The sequence below is a fragment of the Maylandia zebra genome, linkage group LG17 (assembly GCF_041146795.1).
Source record: "Maylandia zebra isolate NMK-2024a linkage group LG17, Mzebra_GT3a, whole genome shotgun sequence".
NCBI classification, from domain to species: domain Eukaryota; kingdom Metazoa; phylum Chordata; class Actinopteri; order Cichliformes; family Cichlidae; genus Maylandia; species Maylandia zebra.
In genome coordinates this window covers 2356126-2370107 of record NC_135183.1, presented here as the reverse complement: position 1 = coordinate 2370107, position 13982 = coordinate 2356126, and the positions used below count along the sequence as shown (strand labels likewise).

At 44.9% G+C, this 13982-nt stretch overlaps 1 protein-coding gene across 8 annotated transcripts in view; it reads right to left on the bottom strand.

Moving 5' to 3' along the window:
* Positions 1-1991: 1991 nt before the first annotated feature.
* LOC112430076 (inverted formin-2) overlaps positions 1992-13982 on the bottom strand; it is an 18316-nt gene continuing 6325 nt past the window's right edge. Inside the window, exons 2-19 of one of the 8 annotated variants that reach the window (XM_076875953.1) lie at positions 13956-13982; positions 7631-7763; positions 6858-7390; positions 6647-6789; positions 6497-6558; positions 6302-6404; positions 5894-6194; positions 5704-5774; positions 4792-4899; positions 4639-4709; positions 4402-4522; positions 4103-4267; positions 3776-3866; positions 3507-3696; positions 3091-3435; positions 2922-2990; positions 2614-2676; positions 1992-2457 (exon numbers count right to left, since the gene is read on the bottom strand). The exon at positions 13956-13982 is cut by the window's right edge and continues 124 nt beyond it. In XM_076875953.1, the coding sequence (XP_076732068.1) occupies positions 3605-3696; positions 3776-3866; positions 4103-4267; positions 4402-4522; positions 4639-4709; positions 4792-4899; positions 5704-5774; positions 5894-6194; positions 6302-6404; positions 6497-6558; positions 6647-6789; positions 6858-7164 (1635 nt within the window). In that variant the 5' untranslated portion in view covers positions 7165-7390; positions 7631-7763; positions 13956-13982 and the 3' untranslated portion in view covers positions 1992-2457; positions 2614-2676; positions 2922-2990; positions 3091-3435; positions 3507-3604. Of the gene's footprint in view, positions 2458-2613; positions 3436-3506; positions 3697-3775; positions 3867-4102; positions 4268-4401; positions 4523-4638; positions 4710-4791; positions 4900-5703; positions 5775-5893; positions 6195-6301; positions 6405-6496; positions 6559-6646; positions 6790-6857; positions 7391-7630; positions 7764-13955 lie in introns of those variants that run through there. The other 7 variants (XM_076875949.1, XM_076875950.1, XM_076875952.1 and 4 more) reach the window with 7 other exon arrangements.

Sequence of the window (13982 nt, the reverse complement as noted above, 5' to 3'; positions counted from 1 at the left end):
TCAGTAGTTAGACTCAGAGGCACTATGTTGTAATTTCGGTGAGTCAGACTGAATTTTCATGTTGTTTTTGTTCACACAAAACTAGCCATTGATTAAAATGAAACAGTGGTTCACCTGCTGGCTAAAGTCACGTGGTAGGCAGGATTCTGCAGATTGTACCGATAGGGATGGTGTGTGCTGAGCCAATCCAGCGGTGCACACCTCACACGACTGAGTCGAATGGCTGTGTAAGTGGCAAGTCAGACCTGCATGATCCAGCAAGACTTAAACCGGAGAGCAGCTCAGAGTCCCTTTTACATACTGTAAGACTTGAGCACGGAAAAGCACGGCCCCCTCAGCGTTGGTCTGCTGAGGAGCGATGATGGAGGATAACTCATGTACGAGTAAAAAGTGTGACCACGCGAGTAACTTCGTCACAGCACACCTGACTGCAGGTGTGACCGTGACGGAACGGCTGCCCTCGGCCTACTCTTATTGTGAAGGCGGGTCGGTTTCCGGTCGCGCGCTCGGCAGTGTGAGGGTTTTCGGAAGACCCGCTCATCGGTAATCAGCACAGATTCTTCTGATCGATCAGCTCAGCGTGCGCCGGGCAGAGGTCACATGATTCGCTTCAGTACGGGAAGCGCCGGTTTTGCGTGACGTCACCGCAACGCTGACACGCGGATGAGGATGATGACGTCATCTATTGTAAAAAAAAAAAGAAGAAAAAAGTAAACGCGTGAATAAGCACGTGCACGTCTCCGGTTCATGGCTCTGCGTGTGACCGTCTGTGAGCTGCAGATGAAGAGTCCACCTCACATGTGACTCAGCTGCTTACCTGCGCTGTGTGCGTGTGTGTGTGTGTGTATGTTGGGGGGGTGTACACTAATTCAGTTTTATTTATACAAGCTCAAGGCGCTTCATATTGTAAGGTAGACCTTACAATAACCCAGCAGTCATATGACCTCCTATGAGCAAGCACTTTAGCGACAGTGGGAGGGAAAAACTCCCTTTTAACAGGAAGAAACCTCCAGCAGAACCAGGCTCAGTGAGAGGGCGGCCATCTGCCGCGACTGGTTAGGGTGAGAGAAGGAAGACAGTACAAAAGACATGCTGTGAAAGAGAGCCAGAGATTGATAACAAGTATGATTCAGTGCAGGGAGGTCTTTTAGCACATAGTGATTGAAAAAGAAACATCCATCATGGGTGGATGCATCTGGGAGTTATTTTTTCTAAACAGGCTCAGATTTGACCAATCAGATTACTGCATATGGCAATGAGTACTTTGTGGCTCAAAATCACAGCAGCTCCTTGGTGCAGGTGACCGTCAGGTGAGCACAGGAGCTGCTCGCTTAGAAGAGCACACAGCAACACGACATATGAGCAAGCGGAGTGAGGTATGGGGTCTTCACAACCCCTGTTCTCTGTACACCATCAGGACGCTTGGCCTCCCTGTGGCTGCGGGCTGCTTGCCTCCACCCCAGGGAAAAGGGTAACATCTCCTGGGTCTGGGGGTTGTACACATGGGTGCTCACAGACACAAACTATATCTTCCTTGGCTGCTACCTTAAAGCATATCGTGCACTGTTGATCTTGCGTGCTGCTCAACATTCAATATTTAGTATTTACTGTTACTTACACGTAGATAGGTTGTTGCTTTGACCTCTGTTTTGTGTTGTTCTCTTGTTGTTTGTTTTCTTTTTTCTTCTGTTAACAGGTGACCCAATGGATTTTCTCAGTGTCTTCTCTTACTGTCCCCCGATCCCCTCTGTTTTTCTTTCCCCCTTTTCTGTCTAATTGTCTGTCCAATTTTTAATAACTTAAAATAAATAAATAATAATAATAATGATAAAGATCAATCAAGTGGACCAATATCACATTGACACGTTTTCTCCACTTGAAGAAATAAACCCGTTGGGCATCTTTCCTGGCCCTCAGACAATTCTGATTGTTTTTCTGTCCCGTTCGGTACTTTAGCAAACAAACAAACAAAAAACAGGACTCATCAAAGAGCTAGAACAACATTTATTCTAACAGTAAAAGTCTCAGCGAACTTTAATCAACAATAAGAACAGAAAAGTCTAAAACCTGAACACCTGCACGGGAACAATGCGAGGCTTTTAATCTAAAAGGTCTTTTGCAAGAAACCAGGTGAGCAGGCAGGTGGCATTAACCTGGAAAGAGTTTATTTGCTGTGCTTTCTGAGCCCCACCCACATCAGACCACCTGAGCTCAGAGACAGTGCAGCGCCTCGACCTGACAGGAAGTGCACACAGAAACCTTGCTGACATCACAAATGGACGCAGTTACTTCGGCGCCACTGAGTGGTGAGCGAGGGTTAGATCAGTCAGTCACAGGAAGCTCCGCCCAGAATCCTTGCTGCTTCCTCGTTCTTTATGATTGTGTTTCCCTTTTAAACACTTTGTTCTCCTGCAGGTCCAGTCCTGTCGCCACAGAAACAAGTCCTGACCCATGTACCTGGAACCATAGAAGAATAAAATAATAAATGATATTTAAAAAAAGACCTTAAATCCCACAACATAAAAACATTTCGACCAATGAAATGCTTTAGAGTGAAGGACAGCAGTGAATCGCCGCTGACGTGGATTTATGCACAGCTGCAGGTGAGCTCACCTCACTGAAGGATGCATTTTTTCTTTTTCTTCAAACGCTTTCTTCCTGTGTGACCACTGCCTTCTGGAGATCAAAGAGAGGATACGATTGGTCGGTTTCTAGATATAAAGCTTATTTCATCATCAACACTAAAGGATGTTCTATCATCGTCTTGATGAGACCTTACAGCCTGAGCCTCAGCTCACCATGTCACAGGAAACACTAATGTTCAGGAACAGGAAGTGACCTCATAGACTCAGAGCTACATCACAACAGCCAGACTGACCCGGCTACATCACCATGGTATGGCAATCTCGACTCCACTCAACTGTAATCTGCGGCCGAGTCTCCGTCACTCTGCTGCAAACACTGAACACAACTTGATCTGTGTGGGTGGGCTGTGGGACAGGAAGCATTAAAATTTCCATGTTTCAGAAACAAACAGCAGCACTGAGCGTGCTCAAAGCCTGAAGCAGAGAGCACAGCGCCTCACTCTACCTGCTGGGCTGGTGTCTAAGGTGTTTGATGCGTTCTGGGGAGCAGAATCTTCCGGGTTAGGATCTTTGCTCCTGTTGACCTGGGTCACATCCTGCTGACCAGCTGTGTGCTGGACTTCCTGTTGCGCCGGTCTGGTGTCCACTTCAGACTCCGGACCCTGGACCTCAGCTGCGGGGCGTTCACCGAGGGCCTGGAGCTCTGAGGCAGCTCTGTCTGGCTCTGCTGGCTCCGGTTCTGGTCTGGTTCCAGCAGGTGGATGTGTGGGAGTCCGGACCTCCTCCCGAGGCTTCTCGGGAAAATCTGGCTTGTCTTGGACCGGTGACATCTGCGTGACCCCGGGGTGACCTGAAAAGGAGAACTTGATCAAACGAGCAGTAGTGACAAGAAAGTCTGCAGAAGTCCTGCCGGGCTCTCACCTTCGACCCCACCGTCCGGCTCTGCCCGTGGCCTTGTCTTCCTCAGCCTGCAGCCCTTCCTGATCTCGGCCAGCAGGTTGTCGACGATGTTGCTGATGTCAGCTATTGATTCTCGACCTGTCCGTCACCGGCCCTTCACATGTCTCACCTGTTCTCCACTTGTACTTGACCTGTCCTTCACCTGCCACACCTGGAGAGACAGGTGAGGGACACCTGTCTCTCCATTTAAGGAGGGAGGATATAAGGTGAAATAATGGTGTCTGACTTACTGATCTTTCTGGTGGGGGCTTCTTCTCTCAGTTTCCTCCCTTCCTCCAACCTCTTCCTCCTCTTCTCCTGCTCCCTGTGACCTTCGTTCTCCTGATCGAAGAATAAAAGGAACACACAGTTCAAACTTCAGCAGGCTAACCGGCCCCCCAGAGAGGGCGGAGCTTAACATTTACAGGGAAACAGGACTAATGTGTGGCAGCTACCACACTTTGTCACGGTTAAAGTCAGAGCCGATTGGCTGGCTGAGACATAGTTTAAATGACACATGCAAACGTGCGGCAGGGTATGAGTCCTGCAGACTGAGCCGCACTGCGATTGGCGCTGACCTTGAGGGTTCGAAGGAAGAGGTCTCTGAATGCCTTGATGGTGCTGAAGAGCTCTTCGAGGGAGAAGCTGCTGCTGTCCTCACAGAGGTAGGCGGACAGGTGCTTCCTCTGCTCCTCCACAGATGACAGCAGGAGTTGCAGCTGCTCAACAGCCTGCAGGCTCTCCTGGTAACACCACATAAGAACAACAGGTAAGTTCACCTGGAACAGCAGGTCTGTCCCACTAAAACGGTGTCAGTGAGTGTACAGACTGGATTTATCTGCCCGTAAAGGTGACAGCCTCATCCTGAGTGACTCACCTGTATGGTGGACAGGTACTGCTCCTTCATGTCGTCAGATGAGGAGGAAACGCTCCTCTCTGAGTTTTTCAGCCGTTTGTTTAGAGTGTTTGTTTCAGACTGAATAGAGTCCAAGCTGAGCCTGCAGGTGGAGTCAGAGGGCAACATTTAACACCGCTGCAGGCGAAACACCTGAGCTACCACGTCACAGACTCCACCCAGCAGTCTGTACGTGACTGAACTCCTATATGTGTTTACCCAGCAGCCTTTGCACAGATCTCCAGGTCATCGGGCAGGTTGAGCAGGTCGGGGTGATTCTCTTCAGCCTCCTAAGGGTCACAAACAGCAGCAACTGAATTATTATGAGAATACTGCAGTATTCCCCAGTATTCGTAGTATTCCCAGCATTACCTGCAGGATGTGGTGCAGCAGCGTGACTCTCGACTTGTTGGCTTTGGTTTCGGTCAGTTTGAGCAGAGTGCTGATCTTAAAGCCTTCAGCATTCCCCGTGTGAGTTCCCTGATGGACCATACATCACATGACTAAATCAGACTACCAGCCTTTACATTTTATTTCAGCTAAATAACAGACTGATTTATGATTTGGCAACTAAATGAACTGTCTTGGTAGACAGTCTGTTGGTAGATTTGTGCTGAGCTAATAGTTGGTGCTGAGTCACACCTGCCTGAATGTGCAAACAAATAAAAACAAAAAAAACAAACAAAACAATCCTCGGATGAACTGTTAGTGCAATCAACCTCACAGCTGTGATATTACTGCTTAGATAACTTCATAAAAACTTCATCAGAGGCTCCAGTTAGCTGAGGTGAAGTCCAGCAGTTGCTAGAGGCCCACTCCACAGCAGAGACACGGACATGACTTATTTTTCTTGCACGAAAGGACAAGCATCATGGTGCAGTGGAACCAGCATCCAGGACATAAACAGCTGCATTATACTGCTAACATCTGCACAGACAGCATGTTGATGCTAAACTAGCCAAGAACTTAAGGCCCTTTCGCATAGGATGCGGCACACTGACCGCTAGCTTGTTCTCCACCTGTCTCGCTTAGCGTAAAGGACCCAAACTCTGTGTTGTGCTGGCCGATGCGCTCTGCTTGGAAGTCTTTGACTTTGTGTCCTTCACAAGAGTTTGTGTTGAATTATGTTCAAATTTTTAATAAAAAAAAAATATCGCTCATTCATATAGATGGAAGAGTTTGTTTGTGTGGTTTGAGTCTTCGGGAAGAGAACTGCTTTAGGACCGTCACTGAGCATGCCACACAAAGTAATCAGATTACAAGAAGTAAAAAAAAGATTCTCACATAGTTGAGAAAGTTTCCGACACTCAGGATTAGTTTACAGAAGACTGGCAGCCGAGCGCTCTCCTTCACACCTGCACACAAAACAACACACACAAACAGAAACAAGAACACCACCACAGCAGCCAAACGTGCGTGTGCAGCCAGCGTGTTTGTTGTGTAGCTGCTGTGTGTTTGTCATGTATATACACACTCTGGCAGGCGCGGTCCAGCAGCTCAGGTCTGAGCCTCATAGTCTCCAACACACAGCTGCTCTCCTCACACAGCAACATACACTCAATCCTCAGAGAGTAACTGCAACACACACACACACACACACACACACACACTGCGAGTGAGTGGACCTGTGGTGAGCTGTGCTTATTTACCTGTGCTTGATGTGTGCTACAGCTGGCGCTGTCCTCACACCTGAGCAGATCAATGAGCTGCAGGTAAAACTGATCTGCTGATGCCAACTTGTCCTGCTCTGCCAGATGAGACTTCAGGTTCCCTACCTGAGGAGGGAAAGATGAGATACAGGTCAAGTACAGGTGAAGGACAACTGAAGCACAGGTGAGGGGCAGGTGAGAGACAGGTGGAGAACAGGTGAAGCGCAGGTGACCTCATGTTTCTCTGGGAGGAGTTTGATGAACTGTTTCAGGGCCTCAACATCAAACTTTGATCGGTTTCCTCTTCGGATGAGATCCACAAAGTCCTCGTGGGAACTGCAGGTGAGACAGGTCAGGTGATACAGGGATGGTGATGTCACAGCACAGGTGTTTTTATTGGCTGCAAGACTCAGAAAAAGAACAGTCACCATTTGAAGTGCTTGAGGAAGATGTTGAGGTTAAGGCTCTTCTTGGCGTCGATGAAGGACACCTGTGGACAGAATTGAACATGTGGATGTGAAAAAGGTAAAACGTGTAACGCCACACCTGTAAGGTGAAGACAGAGAAAGCTGCGGCACCTCTTTGGGCTCCGTCTTTGACTTGGTTCTGGTTCTGGTTCTGGTCTTGGTCTCAGTCGGAGGGAGACTGAAGAGGTGCTCGATGCTGCAGTAATCTGGCTCCATGGAGTCCAAAGATGTTGACGTCCACAGAGACTCGTGGCCTGTGGACACAGAGTGACGTCAGCTTGGATGAATCCTGCACCTGACCTGGGCCAATACCAGGCCTCACCTGACACCAGTCTGGATGGAAGTTTCTGCCAGTTCAGCTTCTTCATCCGCAGTGTTGGGCAGGGGGTGTGGCTTGAATTAGGAGCGGAGCTGCTATATAACCTGCCCAGACTTTGAACTGTCTCAGCTCTGATGTCACCTGGAGGAGAGGGGGGGAGTGGAGGTCCAGCACCGGGTAAGGGTGGGGGTGGAGGGGGAGGAGCCATAGCACCAGGTAAGGGTGGGGGTGGAGGGGGTGGAGGGAGAGGAGCCATAGCACCAGGCAAGGGTGTGGGCGGCAGTGGAGGGGGTGGAAGGGGAAGAGTCATAGCACCGGGTAAGGGAGGAGGAAGAGGGGGGCATAGGAAGTGGGAAGAGCCGGAGGCAGTGCTGCTGCAGTGGGGGCTGTCGGAGCATCTTTGGTGAGTGCCTCTGATTGGCTGGGAGGACTGTCTGGTAGTCTAGTCTGGACCGCCCTGTCGATGGTAAGATTGGCTGAGTAAGTCTTTCGGGGGAGGAGCTTCTCCAGCAGGTGATCTGCAGAGTCTACCTCAGCTGCGATCAAGAAAAACAGAGCCGATGAATTCACCTTCGCCTGATCCTGTGAAATGCCCTCAGCTTTGATCATACTCTGCCTGCTGTCATTTATACAAACTGACATAAAACAGGGCCTGCATCTGAACCTTAAGGGACTCTTTACAGGGGTCATCTTTTATATAGAGAGGACACTTCTACAAAGAGGCGGAATCAGAGCTGGACCCAGTGATCTGCTGTTGGATGCACCCTCATACTTACCATCCTGAGCCAGCAGGGTGGCTCGATCCATCAGCAGCTCCAGAGCACACCAGACCTCAGCTCTGTCCGGACCCACCAGCAACAAGGCCTGAAGGATGGACAGCAGCTGCACGGAGGATGGATGGCTGGACACCTGAACGCAGAGAGGGTCAGGACAGGTTATTTTGGCTACGTTCACACTGCAGGTGTTAATGCTCAATTCCAATTTTTTGATCAAATCCAATTTTTTTGTCTGCTCGTTCACACTACAAATAAAATGGGACAGCAAACGCGCTCTAGTGTGAACCCTCGAAGCGGCCGCATGCGCAAAAGAAGACGTCACCCACAACGCGCTCTGTTTAGACCCAGAGCAAATAATATTGTTTGACTGATGGCCCTTAATATAAAGACTTCGGACTTTACGTTTCCCAATTTTGCTTTAAGTTATTTTGTTATTTACATAATAATGTAGATAACCTAATAATTATCCTTATTGCTGTTTTAGAGGAGCGGTGCTTCAAAGGATAGCTGCAGATTTCTGTCAGAATCTGCAGATTATACAGTACAAATAAAATGTTCACGTTTCTCCAACGTTGTTCCCAACAGTTTCACTAACATCTACACTGGATGGCCGGAAGCGTTCGCGATGTCTTCTCGGGTGCTTCTGCGGCGCTGATAATTGGCGTCTGTCTTGTGTCAGTGACGTACAAGACGGATTTAATGCGACGTGACCATCAAACAGCAGTCGCATTCTAAAACATCGGATATGTATTGGATTCAGTACCACATACGAAAGTGACCCAGATCAGATTTGAAAATATCGGATTTGTTCCGTTCACACTGTCATACCATGGTCGGATATGGGTCGCATAGGGTCAAAAAAAATAATCGGATTTGATGCGCTTTCGACTGCAGTGTGAACATAGCGTCTGTCTCCTTACATTTCTATCATTGAAAAGAGAACTACCAGCAGTGTCACTTTCACAGATGCTGCGCCAATCGCTCTGAAGGTGGCAGTGTTGGGTTCTGTAGTTTAAACCAGTGTTTCCCAATCTTTTGGAGCCACGGTACATATTTCACGTTAGAAAAATAACACAACATACTACCAAACAAAAATGTCACAAAAAGCATATTGATAATTTTTCCCCGCGCACCATGTATAGCAGAATTGGTTCAGTTTGTTTAGATGTATCTGTCCCACTGCGCAAGTGTCCAGTGAAGGGGGGGCATGGCTACGCGCAGGCGGGAAGGGGAAGTAGGAGTTTTTTGGAGTGTCAGTTTTTTCTTGTGTGGAGGAACGAAAGAAGGCAACCATTCAAGTTGGAGTTAACATACCAGTTGTGTGATTATTGGACTAACAAGTTTGTCCCCAATCTACCCTTTTTTTGCTTTCTTCTGACCACTACTAATGCTAGGGCCTTCGTCTGGGTCGGAATTTTCTCAAGGACCCAGGTCAGACTCACTATTTTTCTTTTCAAATATTTATTTATTGCTATTACGTGCTGCGTCGTCTCACTCACAGCATGACTATTATATAATTTCTTCTTCATGTTCTTCTGTTTTACTGGCAGTCGGCAACCAATTTAATTAGAGCAGGTAGTTGTACTCCCCTCTAGTGGAAGTTAATGTAATTGTTCTGCCCATTACTCAAGCCGATTGCTTAGACCAGCGGTCTCCAACCTTTTTTGCGCCACGGACCGGTTTATGCCCGACAATATTTTCACGGACCGGCCTTTAAGGTGTCGCAGATAAATACAACAAAATAAAACTAGTACCGGTACCGAAAAAAGAAGATTTATTCATAACACACGTGAAAAGACCCAGGAAAACCGAGTTAACGATAAAAACGATAACAAAATAACGCTGAAAACCGATAAAAACCCTGAAAACGAAACATTTCACGCCTGAGCCTCAACTCTCGCGGCCTGGTACCAAACGACTCACGGACCGGTACGAGGCCCGGGGGTTGGGGACCGCTGGTCTAAACCCACCCTAACTGGACTGCTCAAGGATGTTTTACCATTGATCCAATATTGTTGATATGCTGCATATAGCAAACTTTACATTTAACTGCAACGAACCTCTTAAATATTTGCAAAATCCTTAAAAATGAATTTTGGTTAATTAATTTCAGCCAGGATTTAAAGTACATGAAAAAGTGTACAAAAAGCACAAGTGTCTCCAAATGCCTTACTTAATTTAAGTTTCTCTCTTCTATCAAATCTCACAACTGTGTTTGAAACCAACATTTTGCTAAAGATGCAAAAAATCAGTGAGATTAGAGGCTAAAGTCATATTTATGTGATAGATTTCAGTTTGTTGAATGATGTGTCTTCCTCAGACACAAAGGTTACCCGTGGAGTTCCACATGGACATGTTTTAGGACTGATACTTTTCATCTGTTACAGTCCTCCACTGCTATGCAGATGATAACCAAGTTTATTTATCTATGTTGCTAGGTGATGCAAATAACTGGGATGGCTTAAAAACATAAAGGCTTTGATGACCCAGGATTTTCTACTTCTGAAGCTATGGAACTTCCCCCTAAAAGCTCCAAAACACACTTAAAAAATGGATTTTTGATTTTAGTACTGCTGTGAGAAACCTTGGAATTATTTTTTGATTAGGATTTCTTTCTTAACTCACACATAAAACAAGTATCTTAGTCTGTCTTTGCTTGCATGCACTGTATTGTCAGATTTAGGAACATCATGTCTACAGCAATGATAAAAAAGTAGTTCACACCAGTCTTTCTTGTTGCGAAATATGTTGTTGTTGTGAAAGATGTTTCACATCCTTCTTTTTTGTAGATTTTTTAAATAATATGTAACTATGTAACTTTATGTTGTTGTTGTGTCTCAAGCAGTGTGGGAGCAATCTACGGTTAGTTTTTACAGGCAAACAATGGAAAAAAATATAATTAAAGAAATTATAGAGACTATGTTGCGGTTTGAAAACACTAGCTTGGCAAACATACACCAAAAGTGTTAGCATGTGAAACCTGGAACACTTTCTTCAGTTTCCTTTAAAAAGCATGGATCACTGTGTCCTGAAATAAAAAGGAACCTTAAAAAAAGATTCATCTGGTTTCAGTGTCCAGTTATGTCACAGCCCATCAATGCCTGCCTTTAAAGTCTGTTTACGCCATGTGTGCTTTTCTCTCATTCACTGCCAGCCCTTCAATTTTGCTGTCATTATTTGAGGCAGTGTGTTGATGTGAGGGTTTGAGCCCTTCGCTCTCAGTAGAAAGAAGGAAACAAGAGGCATCATTGTGCGACTTACCACTGTGCTTTGATCCAAAGACGATGGCGTTCAGTTCAACAGCTGCTGTTCTGTTTTCAGATTTTAGAGGGTTAAGCTCTCCCTCTCTCTCCTTTAGTTAATGTCTAGCTAATGACCAGCCTAGTATCAAATTACTTTCAGATTTCTACCATCTCTGTCTACTGTGGCAGCTGTTGCACGTGTTTAACATTTAGTAGGTGGAATTTATGCACACTGGTTACCATATTTGGAGACTAGGTAACTGCTTAGTCAGTTGTTGTTACTAAATGGAATTCCAGTCTAATTATGGTCAAAATCTCTGATGCATTAAGAGGTATTTGTAGCCTTAATTTTTCAAGGCTAGCTGGTATTCTGACATCAGCTTATTGTGAGTTAATTGCCCTGAAAACTATTTTCTTCAGAAATTGGTTCAAATCTTTTCTTGACATCTTTAAATACAGATAAACCATGAAGCAAATGTAAATGAACTAAAAAAGAAACAGATTACAGCTGTCATAGATGATGAACTCCAAGAGGCAGTCTGGAGATGAGTCCGAGAGAAAGATTTGGAAAAAATTATTCAAGGTGAGAGAGGAATCAGTTCAACTGGCCGTTGGCTCCGTTTATGAATGTCTTTGGACATGAGAAATTTTATGGAAATGTTAGTAATCAATCAAATGCTGTTGCTCTGTAGGAGACCCCCAACACCATATATTTAAAAACTGATAGAACCTCCCTCATAATACTGTTACTGCAGCTTTTTCATAGCAATAACACACTTCATTTCCACAAACCACATCTTATTATTATCAACTTTAGCTGCAGACAGACAGACAGACAGAGATGGCCCAGTAATCATTCCGGTTATACTTCTTTTAAATCCACAAATCAATATCAACATTCTAGCATAAAGTTCTAATGGTAATACTCAGAATTCTGTATTCACACATCTTTGTACACTTTTTTTAAAGTGACAGTTTAGCTCTACAAATATTCCAAAAGGATGCTGTTTATGTAGTTCCTATTTTAGCAGCTGAACACCGGTACATTCTAGTAAATGAAGCCACGATGAGAGACGGTGGAAGTTTCTAGAACATTTTGTGCCTGTGGGACGCACCGTGGTGTGTCCTGCTGGTATATCACTACCTCCAAAATCCACCGTTGGAGAAGGAAGCAGAGACAGAGGCAGCAGCCCTGAAAAGTGTGTCCCCATGTGTGTGTGTGAGAGAGAAAAAGGACGGTCTGAATGCTGAATCTTGCTGCATGGTAATTAAGATTTCCCTAGCATCAGCGGCTAGTGCTCAGGGCTAAAATGATCCACAGAGACCTCCCGAAAACTCTAGTGAACCCTATACACTTCTTCACTGACAAAAATGAAAGTTGAAGCAGATAAAGAGAAATCTCTAATGAAAATGACCTACAGTATGCTAAGTATTCCAACAGGAAGGTATCCACAAAAATGTAATCCTAGAAAATAGCAGTAGGAACTTACTTCATGGTATCAGCCTTTTGAGCAGTTTTCTCAGTATGATTTCCAGTGCAAATAAGTGAATGACAGGGTGAACTTATAAGCCAACCGAATCACTTGGAGAAAAATACAAGTTTTCCTAACCAGGATCATTTAGATACTCTAATCAACATGTAACCATTAGAGTAAAACAAAACAAAACAAATCTGTAAAAATACAGTACAGTGTATTGTTTTCAAATGCAGGAGTTTTCCATCTTATGTTTTTTTTTAACCACACATTGAATTTTACCATTTAACACTTTTGGAAATGCCCATAAATAAATTCCATAATCCAGTCTTTAAGTGATGACGTGACGAGTCCTGCTTCCAGGCCCCTAAAAACAGTCAGTGATCACTGTCTCTCTCTCGGTTTGTATTACCGCTATTTATTCTAAGGCTCAGTTTTTAAAACCTTACGAATTAGCTACAGCCAGTGTTGCCAATTTAGCGACTTTGTCGCTATATTTAGCGAGTTTTCAGACCCCTTAGCGACTTTTTTCCTAAAAAAAGTCGCTAAAAAAAGACGTGAAAGCACGTATCGCATAACTCTCAACAAGCAGCGGGTGCTGTAACGCAGTCAGTTCTTCTTTTACTCTTATGCTGTTTTGTGGATCACAAGGTTTAAAACTACTTATAAACACACACACAAAGTAACTTCACCAGAGCGCCTATTTCGGGTCACTTTTGCCGGTCCAAGCCCGGGTAAAGGAGCAGGGTTGGAATTGTGACATTAAAAAAACAATAATTGCTAAAAGAAATTTAATTTGTAGTTCTAAATAAAATCTAAATGCATTTAGGACGTTTTTTACTCCCTTTATGTCTCTTCCACAATGTTATTGCTCTCTGCAACAACATAGGTTACAATTAGATTAGCATGACCAATTATGCAAATTAGGCGATGACGTCAATTAGCGACTTCTAGCGACTTTTAGGACAACCAATAGCGATTGTCCTTACTGAGGAGTTGGCAACACTGACTACAGCCCAGCCCATGCAGCAGTATATGAATCACTAACCTCGTATTGTGGATGGATTATCTCAGTTGTTCTCCTGACTGATGTTTGGTCCGTTTACAGCATCCTGCCATGCGATTGCATTTGTCCCTAACCATCAGGAACCCTCACGTTAACTTTTATCAAGTGGGAAAAAAGTTAGCGTTCATCCTCCAGCTTCACTGTTTATATTATGCTAACCCGAACCTTCCCTAAAACTCTAAGTATGCAGAATAATAAAAGTAGAAGAACGAATAAACCATAACAATGAAATTTATACCTCATGCCTTCACACCAAAGAAAACCCAGCAGTCTGTCTTGTGCACACATTTCCATCCTGCACCCTCTTATCCAGAAAACCAGGCTTTGGAATATTTTTTTTCCTTTAGTGAACATTAAACACAAACAGCTTCCAATACCATTTGTCTGAATAGTAAAGCATCCTTGTTCATTTGGTTTCAGTTCCAGAAGTTAATTCATATTTATTCAAGTTATTCTTCATTCCACGTCCCTCTGGGCTAATAACTGATCCACAAATTAATTCCTCACTGGGAGTAATCAGATTCTACATCAACTCACTTTACCTCAATTTGCTCAGTCATCTCACTTTT